The following is a 20,117-nucleotide window of genomic DNA, read 5'->3' on the forward strand; positions in this document are numbered from 1 at the left end:
AAATGTTTGCCTAGAATGCAAAGAAATTTCTTTGTATTTCCATTTGAATGTCGCTCGCAGTGAGAAGAGTGCCAGGTCTGAGATCATTGTTGTGATTCTCAAGTAAACTTTCACCATGATACTCTTTCTGCATTTCTAATAAAGTAATGCTGTTAATAAGCCAAAGAAAGGAGGTAGTGCGTTTATTATGAGGCATATATTAAATGTGCCTTCCACGCGTCCTTTACTGCCGTCAGTCTGCTTCTGAAAGTTTGCAAGGTTATTAACCTAAATTCAAATAACGAGTAAGTGTGCATTTTATACTGAATTCTATGTTCTTTCTTCCCAAGTGGCTATAAAACCTCATCCAAGAACATTTGCTATGATCCTTGGGGGGAACCAGGTAGATGTGCTCTTTTTCAGTGCAATGCTGGTTGTTTCAGTGCTGGAGTTAAAATATGGAGCCATGTCTACTAAAGATGTTGTCTTTGGTATGGCCATTCTAAACTACATGGGGGAAAAAAAGAGTATCATTCTTTTTTTATTAAACAGAGTAAATTGTATCAGGAATCTGTGGGTTTGTATTTTTTGAACTTGAAGCAAAGTTTCTTCTTGTAAGAGGAAGCAGAATCAGAATCCTGGTGGCCACCTTGGTCTTTTCTGCTTGTGTCACTGTATCAGTGTGCAGATAGTTTAGAGGAATCCACTTGTAGAACAAGCTGGTTGTTTCCCATACAGCCATCACCCTGCAGTTCCATTGGGCCATGGGACAAATAATATTTCTCTATCATTTGGCAGTGGCCTTCTGTGACCCATGATTCAATGGGCATGCTTCACCTGCTATAGAAGTGCCCAGCGTTGACTGCTGTTAGCAGGGAAACTTTAGGAGAGGTATTCTGGAAAAATACATGATGTATTCTTCTGTAATGCTGTGCTGTTGGGGAATGCTGATGTTATGCAAAGTGCTCTCTGAATTACTGTTGCTGAGAAGAGTAGGCCTGCAGTGTCTGTCTGATACCCATCAGTGAACAAGCGTAATGCTTTATAGAATGTGAGAAGATGTGTGTAGCTTTGTATTAACTAGGTTCTTTCTCTTTACTTTAGAAAGCAGTAGACATGCTTTTGGATAATGAAGATAAAATTTCTGTGAGTATATCGAGTCTGTGCCTTAGCAGTCAAATGTTTGCTTGCGTTACCCGTCCTCCTTTCAGACCTGTACATGTGATGTTTGTCACAGGTTTGCTAATCCATGGGGGTTTATTTGTTTGATTTCAGATTGATAGAGTTGTTGAAGAACTAGAAAACAGGCCTGAGCTACAGCATGTTGTAAGTATTTGTTGAGCTGAATAAACTATTTGCTGGGCATGTGTTTTACAAATATGGTCAAAGTGCACATAGCAGCAGCATGTCATAAATCATCAGAGGCAAAGTGGCTACTTCTGCTAACCTATTTCTTAACATGGCCATAATGTTTTTACAGCAGTCAAATAGTTTTAAAATGTGAACTTGTGAGTAGTTGATCACATACTGCTTATTGTTAACACGCTGTGAGGTACTCCTTATGGCATTGCAGATACTTGTGTTCTCTGGGCAATTACTTCTTGCTTGTTTCCCTTCTCTTTCCTTACACAAAAATGGTGTTGGGTGCAACTGAAGCACATGTTGCTGATCTGTGGAGGCAGTGAACTGCTTGTCTTTCTAGAGCTGTAACTCCCATGTGCTGCCGGATTGTTCTTGTTTGTGCAAAATTACAATATCAATGTAAGGCTGTGGCTCCACATTGCTATTCCAAAAGCACCTCTTTGGTTTGAATGGGCTGTCAGTGGAATGTGTAACGGGTAACCCTGGGCTTGGGCTGATTCAGGGAGGGAAGTTTAATTTGCTGCTGTGTACAGGTGGGGCTCAGGGCATTGGTCTGGTTTATGTGTTAGAGATCTGATTATAGGAAGCAACTCTTATCAAGTGTGCAGCCCATAGCCAAGAGCTTTGCGAAGATGACTGACAGTTTGTGGAAGGAATGCATCAGTTTCAAAGTGTGAAGCGTACTTCCCTTTGAAAAGAAAGTGACCCTCAAAATTACTCTCAAAGCTTTCCTGTGCTCATGTAAGGGAGAAAGGAGCTTTGCCACAGGATCTATACTTCAAGGTGCTTTGGTTAAAACACTTTGTGGGAAAACTTTGGTCTATAGTTATCTGTAATGGTTAAATATATCTAGATAACCAAAATGTTTAATTTGACATACTTCTCCAGGGTTTTCCATAAAATCCATCATCCAGTAGTTTCCTTGAAGGTTAAAGGACAGTTACTTAAGTCTTGCTGAAAATGCGTTTATAGAGCTGGTTTTGGAGATTGCTGTGATAAGAGTACTTCAGAAATACATAGTCTTTTGCATGAGGATTTAATCTCTGTACCTTCTGGTATGTGTTAGCACATTCCTGAAGAAATTAGGAGGAGTTTTTATTAGTGGAAAACAGATAATATTGTATAATCTGTATTAATGGCTTTGAGTTCTGATTCTCATTTTTGATTCCTAGTATTTGCACAAGCTTTTCAAAAGAGACCACCATAAAGGCCAACGATATCACGAGAAACAGATCAGCCTTTATGCTGAATATGACCGTCCAAACTTACTGCCGTTCCTCAGAGACAGCACACACTGTCCGCTAGAGAAGGTAAGCCCAAAACCTAAACACAGGTCCTCGATTTTTATGCCTATAGCTTGTAATGTTGTGTTTGTAACTGTGTCTGGTACTGCCCTCTACTGCCAAAAGAAGGGATCCTTTGAGTGTGTGACCATCACCTGCAGGAGCCTGGTTTGCAGAGCTGGCTGATGACTGAGACCTTCCTCTCTCAGCTCACAGGGCAGGAACTGGTGGGGATATTAAATGGAGAAGTTCTGAATTCACACTTGATGCATACCTGCAGCGTGTCTGCTCATCAGTGCATGGCCTGGCTGAACAGCAGCTTCTGGTTGCAAGAAATCAACTGTCATTTCGCCAAATCTAGGATTGGTCAGTGCTAGATCTTGAAGACTCAGTACCTATAACTGGAATTTTTCTAGCTCTGTATTCCGGGTCCAAAGTTGCTTTCAAATCATATACACAATATAACAGTCACTGAAGTAGCAGAGCTAGAAGTATTTTGTCTTTGTACTTCTGCTAGTAGACTTGGGGTTGTACAGAGAACCATGTTTCTACCTTCTTTAACCCTTTTATATTTTCCTTTTTTGCTCTTGTCAAATGAAAAATGAAATAAAGTGAGGGGCAGTCGTGGTATTTTTTCACCTCCTTGAATTAAAGTAAATCACATGGAAATTAAAATTCTCCTCTCTAGCTGGGTCAGTGTTTTATTATTGGTTGCTGTTAATGGCCAAGCGAAGCAGACTTTGTGAAAGGATGTCTCTCTGCGTGCAGCTGTAATGGTGACAGCAGTTGCAGTGGTTTTAAATGTAATGCTGAATATTGCATTTTATGTGGTTGATGCTCAAAAGAGAACTAGTACTGTTCTTGGCATTTGCATGCTGTTGTCAACTTGACTGCGCAGCAGCAGGAAAGACTGGAAAATACTTTTGTTAAAGCTGCAGGCTTGGTGTTTGAAACTTGCACAAAACTCAGTTGTCTCAGTGGATTGTGTCTACACTATGAGCTTATTTGTTTATAAGTCTCTGAATCTCTTGTAGATTTTGCAAGTTAGTTTTAGTAATTGCAGATCCGGCCAATTATCTTCAGTGATGCATGGTGCAGAAAAGTGCTGTGTGTAGATGATACAAGTATGTTGCTGGCACTGCTTTGCTCAAGTTATGGGCTGTGAGACCCATGAACCTTTGGAAGGTGTGAGAAAAAAGGATGTTAGAAAAAAGTGTCATTCTAACCTTAAATTAAAATGTTGTTATGTTTCAGTAAGAAACGAGAAGAGAAATACCAACACTCCTGAAATCTTAGTTTAATTTACTGTCACTGCTAATTCTGTAATTACCCTTCTTACCATACATATCATATAGTAACACTTTTTGCCACATAGGAATCTTTGTTCTAAGGAAATAGAAAGGGGACCAGAATATCTCATTTATCAGTATTTTCAGTTCCTGTGAAGCAGATTCCAGTGCAGTGTATGAGTTGCAAAAAGCCGTGGTTATTATGGCTTTAAAAAAATTATAAACCCGGCAAGAAGAAATAATTCTTGTTCTTTAAAAGTGTGCTTTATTCAAGTGCAGTTCAGCAAATGGTTTACAAAATGAACTGAAAGAGAAGTATGCATGTTCCCAGTATGCATGTTCCCTGCTTTCCTCTAGAGGGAGCATGACAGTCAAGAAACGTGGAGCATCCAGAACTGCTGAGTGCTTGGTGCTTCGTAGTGAAACTTCTGAGTGGGGCATAAAAAAGGCTGTCAGTTGTGTTTATAACTTATTAGTATTATTCATAACTTCATTCCCCTGAAGTATCCGAGTGGGTAGGTATTCATTTACCTCTACCCCAAAATTGGTTGCCCAGATCTCTAATCTTTGTAGTAACCCATCTGAAATAATTTGAGAATGGAAAGGAAAGTTAATTCTTACCTACATCTTTAGCTGTATCTTAAGTGTTTATAGTTTTGATTTCCAAGTATGAAAATCTTTACTGGTGAATGGTTGTCTTCACAGGAATGCCATGCATCTTGAGTTTGCTTTCTGCTTCCAAACTGGAAGCAGACTTGGCATCATTTATGGCATACCAGCCCTGCCAGTTTTCAGTTAGTAAAAGGTTGTTGGTAACCAGTTTGGTAGTTTTGGCAGTTGTATTAGTGTTTTTCAGCTGCACAGACTCTGTAACCGCTCATGAGGGTTTTTTAGCCCTCAGGGCTCTAAACCAAACTTCTAAGAAATGCTTCCTCCTTATTCTTTCATATTTGCATTGGGTTAATATTGAGTTGTCTTCTTGGAGGTCACTGGTACAAAATTTGGAGGGCCCTCTCTGCTTCCCAAACCCATTCTGGTTATCCTGAGGAGATCAGCAGTCTTGTGTTGTGAATGAATGTTAAGCAGGCCTCCATCACTAGAGACCTCATGAGTCCACCCACGGGAAGCAAGTCTTGACAGCAGATAAATTTAATGCATTTGGGTTAACCAACTTTTGGAAGCAGAAGAAGGAGGTTGCTAGTAAGCTGAAAGATAGACACTGGCATAATCCAGACTGAAGTACCAGTCCTGTCCTCAGATTTCTTTAATCTTGGAGAAAAATTAAAGGAAGTGCCATGGAGCTTCTCCTCTTCATTAGTGCCAGAGAACCTGACGGTGCATATTAAGGGAGCTGTATTCCTATCAAAATGAGTAATGCAACTTCATTGAAAAATATCTTTAAGCCTCTTACAGCATTTGTGATCAATAAAATATTGTGTAACATGGTTCCCTGTTTTCTTTCCATCCTCCCTTCCCTGAAACTCAAGGCTCTTGAGATCTGCCAACAGAGGAACTTTGTAGAAGAGACAGTCTATCTTCTGAGTAAGTAACACTCAGTCTGATAAATTACAGGGTGCTTTTAATCTTGTCATAAAGTTTATACAGAAAAAATGTATGACGTATTACCTAATATCATTTGACATGCTTTCCTGAAGACAGAGTTGGTATGGAGTCAGTACAACCAAGTAACAGCGTGTAGAAACTAAAAGCACTGGCTTATTCATACGATGTCTTAACTCCATATTTTGTGTTATTGTGTTTCTGATTTGGCATTTTTCTGGGGTTTTGGAATCTCCAATGCTGTCAGTTTGAAGAGAGGGGAGAAATAAGACATGTTTTATTCTGAATACGTCTCAAACTTAGTGTTAGCTTTTGGTGAGGTGGAAGATTTGCTTATATTCCCCTTCTTGTTTTCTTTTTTCTTTTTTTAATAAAAGTAATTGTAAATTAACTCCCCCAGCAGGCCAAGGAGTCTACCTCTGAATGTCAGACATGAGTCATGAGCAGAATGGAAAGCTTTTCTTTAATCAGTCTTTGTTTTAATAAGAATTATTATTTGTGGAGCGTTTGAGAGCACAGCTGGATTTACACAGGGATTCATTTAAAGAATATTTCAACGTTTCTACTACTTGTTCTTCCTCCCTCCTCTCATTTTCCAAGGGTGTAAGCTGTACTAGAGCTGAAAATTAAGAGTGCCCGTGCAGGCTCATAAAAGGGGGTGTTTTATGTCATAGCTAACGTATGCACCTACGCACACTCCCCCTTACTTTATATGTTGCTGCAGCTTAGAACCCCTAGTATGACCCAGCACATTCTTAAGCAGGCTCCAGGTCCCAGTCTAGGAAAGCATTCCAAGCACTTATTCCGATTATACTGGTTGCTCTGGGATTTGCGTTTCTACCTCAGATTAGATTAGATTTGATCTTGGTTTAATGAGTCTGAGCAGCTTCACACTTATAAAATTCCTGTTGAAAGCTTCTTTAAAGTACTTTGCATTGATAAGTATTTAGGTTTTATGATCTCTTTACTTCTTTTCTTTCTTTCCTTGTAGGCAGAATGGGAAATAGCCGCAGTGCCTTGAAGATGATAATGGAAGAATTGCAAGATGTAGATAAAGCTATTGAGTTTGCCAAGGAGCAAGATGATGGAGAACTTTGGGAAGATCTCATTTTATACTCCATTGACAAACCACGTAAGCAGGATAGTGTCTCAGAAGCTTTGCATATGTATTTTTTTTGTATGTGAAATGCTATTGCAATTGAAGGATTGAATTGTCCACGTGCATGTTAGAGAAGGTGTTAATGGATGGCCAGGGAGGTGTTCTGGTTTGTGGAGCTGTCCTACTGTGCATAAAAACCTCCAGTAAGGCAGCATGTTGTCATGCTACAAAATGAGTACTTAGGATTTAACATTTGACTAAGCTCTGTGTAGTTATGTTGTTAATGCCAAATCAAGGGAAGAATGGTGCTTTTAATTTGGCAGAATGAGGCTTTATTTTTAGACTGCATCAAGACACAGTCTGCAGGCTTGATGAGGATGTTGTGTGTCTGCTTATTGCAGCTGCTTCCCTTTGAAATTCTGAAATTGAAGAACCCAAACCTCAGAATAACTGATTTGGTTTGTTTCTGTGGCACAAAGGTGGATCAGGAATAATGAGCGCATTTTGCCTTTCCTCCGTTATATGAATATCTACTCAAGTTTAAAGTTTAGATGAAATCAGAAAGTGGCAGAATCTTACAAACAACATTAGTTTGCTTTTCAGGAGGCAGATTCAGAGGAGATCATAGGACTGAGAAAAAAAAGAATTATTTTAACTATTCCACTCCATTAGTTTTGCAGCCCCTTCTGGGGCTTGAAATCAAGGCTTTAGAGTCTCTTTTGGGATCTCTTTTCCAAAGGATTGAATGTCTTGTAGAATTACTCTCTGAAAATGTATCTCTTCATCCCTTGGATGCTAATTCTGAAAGGAAAAAGCAACCAAAATCTGTAAGCCCTTTAGAATGGCATTCTTAAGTTGCCCATACTTACATGCAGGATGTCACTAAAGCAATGCTACAATTAATGACATCTTCCAGAGCAAAAGGGATTCAAAGCATATAGAATTCTCTCAGTTTCATCTGTCCATACTTAGAGCAACTCCACTGATGTTCTCAGTTTTGGAGACTGAAGTAAACCAGAGTCTTGAGATTCATCCTTCCAGTGTTTCATTTAGCCAGATGCATGTCAAAAAGCAGAAGACTTCTTTTGTGTCACTCTCACCACCGTTTAGAAACATGTTGGAGTTAGGTTAAGTGGTTGAGAATTTGGTTTTAAATCCTGGACCTGGGAATGGAGCAGTCCCATAACGTAGTTAATTTTCTGGCTCTGTTTGCTCAAGTGCTCTTTTTATTGAATTCAAATGCATTATTTACTTGTGGGTTTGTGCTGGTTACTCTGTTAACCTGAAATACCCTGGAAGGTCTGTGAATTGCCAGACTGTATCTTCTGCTCTCACCCAAAGGCCTGTATTTAAGTAAATACAGCTGCAAGAAACATACGGATGCTACATAAGAGTCTTAGTGTTAATCTCTTAGCAGAGACCTGGCGCAGAATCTGTCAAAGCCTGTATCTTGTCACCAAAGCATCCTTTAATCAGGTATTTTGCTGGATTTTTTTTTAATTTCTTTGCCTTTTGGCGTTCACAGCTTTTATTACTGGTTTGTTGAACAATATTGGAACCCACGTTGATCCCATTCTGTTGATCCACCGCATTAAGGAAGGCATGGAGATTCCTAATTTGAGAGACTCGCTAGTGAAAATTCTTCAGGACTACAACTTGCAGGTAAATGTTGCAGTCTTCCTGTGACACTGATTTTCAGAGAGACAGCAAGACCGCTTAGCCATTGAACAGCACAAGAAATGACTGTCATGAAGGTTTGTCCATTCTGTTCAGACATCTGTTGACACTGTGGGATGCTACAAAACTAGGACAGAAAGGGTGGAGATTTGTTAAGACAAATAGTCTCTTGATGGCTTCTAGCACTTATAAATGTCTCCCACACTGTTATAAGCCTAGTGGGAAAGTAGAACTGGAATGATCTTGGGTGATTCCGACTATTTTATACTGCCTGACTGTCCAGTATTGGAAAGTCTCATAACCAGTCCTTTTCATTTTGTTTCATATGAGGAGGCAGAATAAAATGTGCTGTCACTAAAACAAGCATTCACAGGTATTAGAGCTCTATACTAAGTGTCATGCTAACTAAAGGAAAATGATCTTCTAAAATCAAATTCATGTCTGTTCTGCAGAACGTGTTGATGTCTCTGCATTTATATAAAAAGAGCCTGCTTGTTGCACTGCGAGAGTTTTTATCCCAGCACAATTACACAGATACGTGCAGTTTCCTCCTTAACTGGTTCTGATGGGTGTTTGTAAGAACTTACAAGAAGTGTGCCCATCAAAGTAACAATAGGTAGAGTTGCATTGCATACTTTAAATCTCCCTGCTACAAAAAGAGGCCCAGACTTGAGTTCTCTGCGATGCTGCTGTACGCCATTTACTGAGAGACATAAGGATACAGAGCAGTTTGAATGTCTCTAGTGTGACTGTGTAGAGCCCAGAAAAACAGCTCAGTAAGCAGCTGAAACTCCCAACTTTCCGATCCTCATGAACATTTGTTTCTGATCTGCTATTAGTCTTTGGACATCTCTAGCAAATAGACAGGCTTGGTGGCTTTCAGTAAGGTCATAGTTGGTCTCTTACTGGGCCATATAAAGACTTATCTGCTAGAACCTTCAGTGATGTCAGAAAGCCTTCTAAAAAGGCAGAGTTTAAAGCCTTTCTAAGGCTTTTCTCTTATTTTATTATCATTTGGGCTTGGCATTATAACTTCTCAAAGAAGCATTTTATGTGTCTTGTTCTCCTATCACTTGTTATGTGCAAGGAGCTACCCCAAATAAACATAAACATGTTTGCATGTGGCGCAGGTTGTAACATTGCTTCCAGTTTTTACTTGACTTCATGAAACACTAATATCCTTTCCAAATGATACTAGCTAAATAGCATGCTACATTTAAGCAGTTGCCTGTGAATCTTGCTGCTGTCAGTGACTTGCAGCTTGCACTGCTGATCCTACTGTTCGTGCCTTCAAATGTGTGTTTTTGGGGTGTCTGCAGCAGACTGAGAAGGTGCTGTGTGAAGAGCTGCAGCTTTACCCTGCATGCAAAGTATATTGCATGGCTGCAGACAAAGCTGATGACATCATTTTGGTCATGACGGGGAGGGAAGAATAATTTTGTCTTCATATACCTTTGAACAAAATTACTTTGGGATTAAAAGGCTGTATTTAACCTTCACAGTAATATCCAAAATTATTTGCTGTTAGCATTGAAATGCTTCATGGATTTCAAATTAATTCATTTTGAAGTAGATTTGGATAGCTCTAGGGCTAAAATTTAGATCTCACAGGAACAGTAGAAATTAGGGAAGCTTGATGTAATTTGTGCTTGGCTTGCTTGTAGGATAGCGAGACAATATAGCCAAAAAAGGGGAACTTTAGAGAAATGTGATCTGTAGCTTAAAATAAGACTGTTCCTGAAGTATTACCGACAATGTAAAGTACAGTTTATGAACAGATAATGTGTCTACACTGGAAAGTAGAGATGTGATTGCAGCTCTTGAACACTCATCCAAGTAGCCTTAGACTGGCAAACTCAAATCTTATAGCAGGGCTGTTTCTGCATCCAGCAGTTTCATCATGACTGCTGCCTCATTAGCTGGTTTAAAACTAGCCTTTGGTGTGTTTGTATGATGCCTGGTCCCACCTTTGCATCCTGTTGCATAGGTTCACAGTGAGAAGTCCACGTCCTCTATGTTTTATGCTTATGTAAGTATATGGATGCAAATTTCCTAATGCAGTCTTATCTCTGCATTAGATGTGATGTGAAACATGGGTAGGAGCTAAAAGCAGTGCCTTTGACAGACTGTCTTTTTGAAAACAATGCTTTACATCCCAGAAAAACCAAGTGAATCAAATTGAGTGGCTGCCAAAGCATGCCAGATGTGGCTTACGGTGTGCATTAGAGAATCCAACAAGGAAGTCTACTGATGCCACAAAGTTTGTTGGTTTTTTAATCTGGGATCTTCTCTGAATGATTTGTTATTAATGTTGACATGTAGCAGACAGGTTGTTTCACATTAACGAATTACCACCCATTAGATGAACTGCTGTAAGAGTTCTGTGTGCTACTCCAAGCTCACCTTAGCTCTGCACAGTTAACTTAAACCTTTGAAAAGGAGTTAATATGTGTTCACTACCAACCAAGCATGGCACTAATATAGAATTAGGTATTCTACTGGCTAAAAATAAAATGTAGATCACATGAAACTTTGTTCTTAGGCTACACCTTGATGTAAGGACTGTTAATTTGTTTTTTTCTGCTGTTACCTCTCTGCTTTGCAAGTAGAAACCTCTTAAGCTGCATTATTACTCTTCAAGAATACTCATTTTTATTTTTCCACTTCAGGAAATGCAGTCTGCCACGAACTTAAATCTGAACACGCTCTTAAGTGTTCCTCTAAGTAGGAAAATATTTAGGTACTTAAGTGGTTTCCTGAATTGGGATTAAAACTCCCAAGTGATTATTTTTTGTTTGGATGCTTTTTTCCCTCCTGAGGATCATTTATTATAATGTTTCCTCTTTGTCATCATCTGAATTAATGTATTAAAACCACAGCACCTAATCGAGTGGCACCGATGTATTGTAGGGATGAAAGTTTATTTATTGCTGAAATAATACTGATTTTACTGTTTATACACAGTAACATCCATAGACAACAAAGGTATGAAGGCATAGGCAACAATGACTAAGTTCTAGTGGTCTGCATTTTAGCTGGAGTATTTATCAAGTGTAGTGTAGTCTAAATTTTTTAGTTATATTTTATATTTAACTCCTGAAATCTAGTTCTTTGGTGCCATAAATTTATAGCTAAAATAGACCACAGGCTAATTCCTTTGAATTTATAAACTCCTGGAGATGTGTTGTCTTCAGGAGAAACCAGCTTATTTATTAGAAATTACATACTCCTAGCACAGTTTTTACTTAATAGCAAATAAATCACTGTGCTTCCATCAGTGTGTTCAACTTAACTAAATACCACTTAAACCTGTGGTCAGGTAACCAAATTGAGGCCAGTCATATTGATACCCTGACAAAAGCTTAATTATTTTCATTTTTACTGCTTGCATTTAAAAGTGTTTTCCAAGACACAGAGTCAAAACTCAGCATTATCTCCATACAATTGGAAAGTTGTTGTCAGTGTGACATGAATTTGGTTTCCATGCATAGACATTGCTTCTGTGAGGCTCATGAGGAGCCTGTCTTCCCAATAGAAATTTACAGCGTAATTGTTCTTAAAACCTCCCTTAGCCAACACAATTAGAGCAGTAATGCTCCTATTTGAAAACTGCAGCAAAAGCAGCATTTATTAGTATTTCTATGCAAAATATAAATTCAAACTATTGTATTTTTTCGGTGAAACCACTGCTACTGACGTTGGTTTTATGCAACTTCTGTGGACTGAAACTCATCAGTTTTACAGTGGTTTGGTCTTAAAGACCTTCTTTCTGGAATATGTTGTTGAACTTTTTGCCTTTTATAGTCGGTTCCTTGCAAATGAAACTGAAAAAGAATGAAATAGTTCACGTTTAATTTGGCCTTAACTTATGAATGAAGAATGCAGGAGCCTCTCTTAAAATAAGAACTTGCACAGGGTGCCCAGAGAAGCTGTGGCTGCCCCATCCCTGGCAGTGTTCAAGGCCAGGTTGGACGGGGCTCGGAGGAACCTGCTCTAGTAGAAGGTGTCCCTGCCCATGGCAGGGGGTTGGAACTGGATGAGCTTTAAGGTCTCTTCCAACCCAAACCAGTCTGGGATCCTGCTCAAGGTTTCTAAAGCCTTGTATCATGTCTCACAGAGAAGGCTGATAGAAAAGTCCCCTTATTTGTGCATTTGTGTATTATAAGTTTGTTACACATTCCAGGTGTATAAAATAGGTGTCTTTTCAGCTTTAATCTGTACCTAAGTGGTACAGATTAGGAAATGCTTGTGGTGTTGGAAGAGATTTAAACGCTTCCTTTGTTTCAGAAAGAAACACCCTTTGTATGACACTTGTTAGAAGAAAACTTCAAAAGATGCTCGCGTTTTAAGATTTCTTTTCCCCTAGTTTTAAAATACAAAAGCAATTTGTTTAGATACAGTACCTCTAGATCTTGTGGATTAGCCATTTTACTCAAATGTTGACTTACAACTTTGCAGTTCATTTGAGCCTGAAGTAACTCTGATGGATAACAGAGATTCATCCACTCACAGAATTCACATCAATCCAGTCATAACAGAGGTCATGAACGAATAGAAACCAATGATCATTTGGTGAATGCTTGAAATAGAACATGGAAAAATTGTTGGATTTTGCTCCTGAGCATGACTAAACTGCTGTTCAGACACCTTGGAGGCACTAGAGGGCAGGTGACAGCTTGCACCGAGGGACATCTGCCTTTTGGTTGTAAAGACTAAAACTAATGTGCTTTTAATTGTGGTTGGTTCCTTGGCCTTGAAAAACTTGGACTTGTTAGAGTGCTAAACTGAATCAAGGCCTGAATTCATTCCCAGAGCTTTGAGTACATCCTTTCAAATTAACTGCAGGCTGCAGTGATTTCCTTTAAAGATAGTGCGAGACATTTGTAAATCAGAATTTTTTAAATTAAATAGGAGGTTTTATGGCTTCTGATTTTAATTATTCAGTAGCATCTTCCCTAATAAAGTCAGAAAATGAATTAGGGTTCTTTTTTGCAGTAAATGTTTTGGTTTCAACAGTTTTCATTAGTTTGGTAAAAAGCATTATATCTGCCTAAACATTTCCTGTAGATGTATCATGCTGTCCTGCTTGTGCTTACAATGATGTGCTTGTAAAGAGAAGAAAAAGGTACCATTTCACCCTGAGTCTTATTTCTTCTCAGAAAACGGTTTCATTACAGATTTATGCCTGACGTCAGTTTAAGCCTAATCTTAGGGTGCACATTTATATTCTTCTCCTTTTAATGTAAAGAAGTTAATTCAAACATTCTTTCTCCCTCTGTTTCGTCTCCAAATTCCTTTTCCTGCTTCTCTTTCTGTAACTCTTACATGACTCATCTCAGCATTGAGCTCTTCAAATCTGTGTCTGCAGAAGTGTTGAGATTTATTAACTTGAGATTTGACATGTTACATTCTTTGTTGTGACTTTTCCTTTTATGTAACAATAGCTGCTTACTGTATTCCATTTCTAGCAGAAAAAGGTCTGATAAACAGTCATTGAATGAGGTATGGAAAAATCTCAGGTTTAAATAATGAGGGAAAGATAGTGCATGTGTCTTAAAAGATATTGCTGTTACTTCTGGTTTTCAAGGGATTAAACAGTACTGAGGTTTTGCAGTGACTTAATGATGTTTCTCTTTGTTTAAATGATGCTTTCCTATTGTCACACTGCATTTTAAGTAGAAAATAATAAATCTTACTCTCTTCTTCCCATTGTATCTCTGTTGCAGCCCTCTTATTTAACATGCTTGCTTTACTGCTTTTACTTAAGGATGGGATTTTTCATCTGCTTATGCTGAGTGCAGCCAGCAAAGTGTATAGCCAAGACCTCATCCATTCTAAGTTACTTACCTGTCTTTGGGATATAATTTGCTGGTTGAGAATATTTTGGTCAAGCAGGCACTCATTCTGAAAGACAGTCTCATTCAGTTGTCCTTGCAAAATGTTTTCGGTATTTTTTTTTCACAACTAGTGACATTTTTCTATATTTAAACCAAAATTGAACATTCTCTGTTGCCCTTGGATAAAGTTGGAAGGGGAAAGACATACTCATATAGCTCCTGATATTACTGATACTAAGGATTAGTTTTATAAGCATTTGTCTTGTAGAGCTGCATTCTGTTCCTGGTGCTCTGAGATGTTCTGTAGCTCAATGTGTCTTAATACTGTGTAATGTCACTTACCCACTGACATGCCCAGTTTGAAATGCTTATTGCTACTCAGTTTTCATTTTGTTAATGTATTTCAGATTTGCATATCATTGTTGGCAGTGTGTCCTTGTTGCTTCATAATATGTATACAAGAAGATAGGGGTTTGGACAGTGTGTAACTGGCTGTAAAATCTATTATTCTACTACTTTTTAGGTATTTGCATTAGTATTGTGGACTATATTAGAATGCTCAGTTGCAAATGACCTGGAAAAAGGAATGCATATTGCCTCTTTATAAGACTTTTCTGGTGGGGTGATTGAGCTTACAATTGGCTGTGAGCTTCATTTCAGAGGAATTGTTGTCTTGGAAAAGCAATTTCCAAGCATCCATTTGGGAGGAGGAAGAAAAATCCCACACAACTGATTTGGGTTTGTCATGTTGTCAGACTTGCTTTGGTAAAGTATTGTGAAATAAGGCTCTATATCATTCTGACACCCTTGATTCCTTTTTGTGTTTCACAGTGCTGTCAGGCAATGACCTGTCAATCTCATGATAAATACTAAATAAGGAGAAAGGGGGCTGAGATTTTTGCTGAAGAGGAAAAAGTTCTGGACCTTTGGTTGTGTGGGCATTTGGTACTGCTTCCAAAATGACACTTCAGCAAGAAATATGTGGGAACAAACTAAATTTTGAATTTCTGTGTCTACAATTGGAAACCAATTGTGAGGGGCACTGTAAAAATTTGTCTCTGTTGTATTTTGTTGAGACAAGCTCATAGGAAAATCATAATTTATGACAACAGTGTATTTGTAAAGGGTATTTTATAATGGGGGTGTTTCATTCAGGTAGAGGTGGTGGCAGCTGGAGGTTCCTCCTTTCCCTCCTTTATAATAGCTTGAAAAGTCTTGAACATTCCCTGTGCTCTCTTTGGCAGTGGAAACCCAGTGGAGACATCCCAGGATAGCTGATATCCTATCTGTTCAACAACCGCTGTATTTTGTTCTTTGCACCAACAGATCTTGCTGCGGGAAGGTTGCAAGAAGATACTTGTTGCTGATTCTCTTTCGTTATTAAAGAAAATGCATCGGACTCAGATGAAGGGTGTTCTAGTAGATGGTGCGTACAGAGGAAACACAGCCACTTTCAAGGTTTTGAAGTCTTGGTTTATAGGCTGAAGCCACATGACTTTCTGCTTTGGAAGATGCCCAAAGCCTGAGTATACTACCTTATTGGTAGAGTGTAGTAGGATATTAGTGCTTTCCTCTTTGAGAAGGAGCTACTTCTATCTCAAAAACTGTAAGATCCAGTATGCAGCTTTTTCCCTTAATCCATCTCTGCATAGCCAGTAACACATGGTGTCCTGCAGTTCGTCTGTAAAAGTCAAAATGCTTTTTAGTGCCAACATGGATAGTCAGATGATTAAAAATCTGCAACCAAAGCAAAAGCTACAAGATAGCTTTCAGAAATAGTTGAAAATACTTTGCAAGGTGCTCAGGATGTGTGTGTTAGTACAAAGAGGCAGAAACTGACAGAAGGACACAGGATCAGAGCTTCTGCTACAAAATGCTGCAGAGATATCGGGTACCCATCCTATGCTTCTTTTGTTCCAGTTTCCCTTGTGCCTCTACAGCGCTGATCCTAAACAGCCTCACTCCTGCCGTTCAAAAGATCTAAACATTTCTCATGCTGTTAATAGAAATGCTGCTTGAGTATTGCTCTTCATTCTTTAACAGACTCTGTTAGGGGTCTTAAGTAAACACTTTAAGACCAAGCACGATTTCTGTACTAGTAGTATGTTCATGCCTGCTTCATAAAAAAGTAAACATGGAGTTTGTTAACAATGCTGCTACAAGTTTGTTTTGTTTTTATAGAGGAGAACATCTGTGAATCATGCCTGTCTCCAATACTTCCTTCAGGTAAGGTGCTTTTCTAGAAGGAAAAGAGGTTGTCTTTTTTTCTAATTATTTTTTAGAGGAACTACTGTTTGCTTTTATTCATAGAAATGTGTAGTAGCTTTCCTTGGTAATCCCTGTATAAATATCAGTCTCCTGGGCAAAGCTTGCTTAGGAATTCTGATGTGGGAGTAGACTTGAGTTTGAACTATTTTTGTTGCATTAAACCCAGATTTTCTTTCTTACTCTTATTTGACTTCCTTATTTTCTGCTTGGAAATACGTGGCAGCTTTAAATTCCGTCAGCATACATGTTCTCAGAAACTATTAGAACCACAAAACTCAGCTGTTGACACCAAATCTTGTCCAACTCTGTTGAACGATTTAGACTGAACTTGCAGATCGTGACGTTTTATGGAATATACTTTTTGTCAGAGTGGTGGAACAGTCTTGGCTTCAGTCACTGCTGTCGTGTTTGAAACAACTTATAACAGACTGTGGTTTTAAAATACCTTCTAAAGTGAGTTTTGAAACTAGAAAATTAGGATATTATTTTGAAGTTGCACATTCTGCAAGGCAGCTGTAGCTCAGATACACCAGTATAGTTGTTGGGCATCTTAAGAAGAAAAGGAGACTCTCATGGCATCTTCAGACAAGAATGTGTAAGACAAAGTATATGTATGGACCTATTTATTTTTGTTTGCCAAATAGAATCAATTAGTTTTTTAATCTGCTTTCTACCATTTTTCACTTAAATAAAACCAACTATCCTGTGATCATATCCGCCAACATACAGACCACAGCAGTCACATGATGATAAAAAACCTGGCTGTGATGAATGTGCATACCTTTTGAGGTATGCATGTTGAGGGAGTGGAATCCAAGGAATTGAAGGTTATAGAACCATAGAATCAATCAGATTGGAAAAGACCTTTAAGATCATCAAGCCCAACCATTCCCCAGCACTGCCAAGTCTATCACTAAACCATGTCACTGAGGGCCTCATGTACACGGTGTGTGGACACTTCCAGTGATTCCACCACTGCCCTGGGTAGCCTGTTCCAGTGGAGGATTGTGATGAGTAAGACAGTTGTTATTTGGATATGTGGACATATGTGGTATGTAGGCTTATAACTGGGCTAAGTATTCATGTGGAATCGAAGGGCACATCATGCACTTAGGCAGCTTCTTGCCAAATTTCAAGATCATGGCATGCAGTGTAGGCACTAGAACTGCTTAATGTTCTGGTTCTCCCCATACTACTAGCACAAGAATCTTTTTTGCTAACTTTGAGTCAAAATGGCTAAATTATTTGGTGGTAGTTTGCTGCTTCTCCCTCCGCAAATTTTGCATGTAGCACAGACTAACATGAAAAGTTTCTGGTGCAAAGGTATACAGCATTTAAGCCATGGAATAAAATTGTCTTCTAACTCCATCACTGAGACATCTTACCTGAAACCATTACTCTCCATGGTTTCTCTAAATGAGCCAGAATAAGTTGGAAATTAACTTGAGAGCTGTTACTTGATGTTTCTGTGTGTAGAGTACATTGCAGTTATATACTGCTGTAGCCACTGAATTATTTGTTTTGTTGCCCTGTTGTAATGCATTTACCTTTCTCTTTCCTAGATGCATCCAAGTCCTTCAATGTGGTAGTGTTCCACTGCAGACACATGTTTCACAAGGAGTGCCTCCCGGTATCTAACACAGTAAGGAAATAACTTGATCTCTCTGACACTTTTGCCAAAGATAAAAGGGCAAATTACTTCCTTTTGTTGACCGTAGAGAAGTGCATGGCTCTATCAGGAATTACAGTATGATTGCACTAATTATTTGTGATGATAACCCATAGCAGTATGTGACCAAGGAGAGGGAGTTTAGGGCCACTGCAACTAAAGTTCATCCAATTTAGAAGGAGATTGCGGCTGTTTGAGAAGTATTTTATCACTCTCTGCAATCTGAATATGCAGCGCACCTTTGAGACATACAGGGAGTACAGCCTGTTTGATTTCTTTAATTAATTCTTTTCCATTGCAGCTCTCACTTTAAGTATGTTTAATTAAAGACAAGAATAAAGATATTTTCTCAAGTGAAGTGTATTAAATGTTTCTGATCTGGAAGAAAAAAATCACTCATTTCAGATTTAATATTTAAATATCTTTGTAATCATCTTTATACCCAGAAGATGCTTGTTTTCATCAGGGATTTTTTTTTCCCCCCAATTAAAACAAATCAATCTAGGTAGAACCATTCTTGAATTTAGGATGGAAAGCATCAGAATGGTAACAAAATCACCACAAAAATGGAATTTAATCTGATTCTACATATGTATCTGAAAATGAACATCCAGTGAAAAAATAACTTCGGTGAATCACTTAATCTGCAAGTAACCAAGCAAACTGCTTGTAGCCATATGGTACAGCATGTCTACTTTAACGTGTCCTGAAAATCTAAATGAATTAGATTGTTTGCAGGAGAAAGCCCAACAACTAGTAAATATTTATTCAAATAATATTTACCACAAATTTTATTATTTGGGAAAGAAGCTAAGATTTATCCAGCTTTCTCAGTTTTTTAGAACAGGTAACTTGTGAGGTGGGATTTCTAAATGTGACATGGGTATTACAGCATATATATTCTATAGCACGTAAGAATATAAAGGTACCTGCATGTATCTGGGCCAAATTCTCCAATGGATAGTATTTCTTGGCCTTACATAATCAGTTGTGTTAGTGATGTTTGGTTGCCGGTGACATACTGAAAGGGAAATAACACATGCATAAAGCATCACAGAGCTAAACTCAGTAGTAACAATAAATACCTGTTTGATCTCAAATGGACAATATTCCTGCCATATTCTCAGCTGCTGGAAATCTGTTGAACACTACCTAAAGACAGAGTTGTAACTAAGACGTCAGTGATCAGTGGAGCTGACCAAGGGACTTACTTTCCTCTTACCTGTGAAGATAATCAGCAGTGCTTTTGACTCTGTATGTTTTTGTTGTGGAGGAAATTGGACCTTACTCTCCAGGAGGGTGGTGGAAATGCACTTGGAGTGAGTGGTGAGGTGTACTGCCCTCTGACTCCAGAGCAGCCTGCTTTGTTACGTTTCTTCTATTATTGCCTCCGTATGCCTGTCCATGCTGATGTTGGTAGCCTGACTGTGAACAGTAACATTGAGAAAGGCATTAGCACTTTTCATCTTCCCACACTCTAATGTGGCTGCATTTCTCTAAGAGATTCTTTTTTTCTTTTTAATTTCTAGGTATCTTCTGTCCAGTTCTGCAACATATGCAGTGCCAAACACCGAGGGCCAGGAAGTGCAGCCCTGGAGATGAAGAAATAGCAGTCCCGTAGCTCCCCATAACAGTCTGTGACACCAAATCTGTAGGACCATGCTGAGCTATTGTAGTTTCTGTTAGTTAAAATTTCTGTATATAAATCTGATTGTGCTTTAAAACTGGTTTGTGTAAGTTATTCAGCTTATTGAACATTTTTGGGAAAGAGAAGATGTGAAAATGTTTCCCTAGTAAGTCTTTGTTACACAATTCATATGCCACTGTTTCTTTGCTCAGCTCATTACTTATCTCTGGAACAGAAAAGAGAAATAAAATGGGAAGGAAAAAAAGCAGTTTGGAGTTGTGTGCTTGCTATCAGTTAATGTGCTTTACAGTTTGGAGCTGTATCAGGCTCCTCATGATTAGATATTGTAAAGGAAGATGGATTGCTGTGTACTCAGCTCCATAAACCACTTGAGTCCTGATTTAGACTGTTACTGACCTGTTTAACTTGAGACCCACAGGAGTCTGACTGCTTTCAGTGCTTTAGTC

The 20,117-nt window shown here is 38.7% G+C and overlaps 1 protein-coding gene across 2 annotated transcripts in view; it reads left to right on the top strand.

The window, feature by feature from the left end:
- Nucleotides 1-19,859, top strand: part of VPS41 (VPS41 subunit of HOPS complex) — a 411,778-nt gene extending 391,919 nt beyond the window's left edge. For both annotated transcript variants that reach the window (XM_080611180.1, XM_080611179.1), the window contains 10 exons: nucleotides 1,084-1,125; nucleotides 1,255-1,305; nucleotides 2,514-2,651; nucleotides 5,401-5,455; nucleotides 6,465-6,605; nucleotides 8,098-8,234; nucleotides 15,413-15,512; nucleotides 16,268-16,312; nucleotides 17,917-17,996; nucleotides 19,553-19,859. In XM_080611180.1, coding sequence (XP_080467306.1) covers nucleotides 1,084-1,125; nucleotides 1,255-1,305; nucleotides 2,514-2,651; nucleotides 5,401-5,455; nucleotides 6,465-6,605; nucleotides 8,098-8,234; nucleotides 15,413-15,512; nucleotides 16,268-16,312; nucleotides 17,917-17,996; nucleotides 19,553-19,633 — 870 coding nt within the window. In that variant the 3' untranslated portion in view covers nucleotides 19,634-19,859. The remainder of the gene's footprint in view (nucleotides 1-1,083; nucleotides 1,126-1,254; nucleotides 1,306-2,513; nucleotides 2,652-5,400; nucleotides 5,456-6,464; nucleotides 6,606-8,097; nucleotides 8,235-15,412; nucleotides 15,513-16,267; nucleotides 16,313-17,916; nucleotides 17,997-19,552) is intronic.
- Nucleotides 19,860-20,117: the final 258 nt, after the last annotated feature.

This window comes from Psittacula echo (assembly GCF_963264785.1).
Source record: "Psittacula echo genome assembly, chromosome: 2".
Taxonomy (NCBI): domain Eukaryota; kingdom Metazoa; phylum Chordata; class Aves; order Psittaciformes; family Psittacidae; genus Psittacula; species Psittacula echo.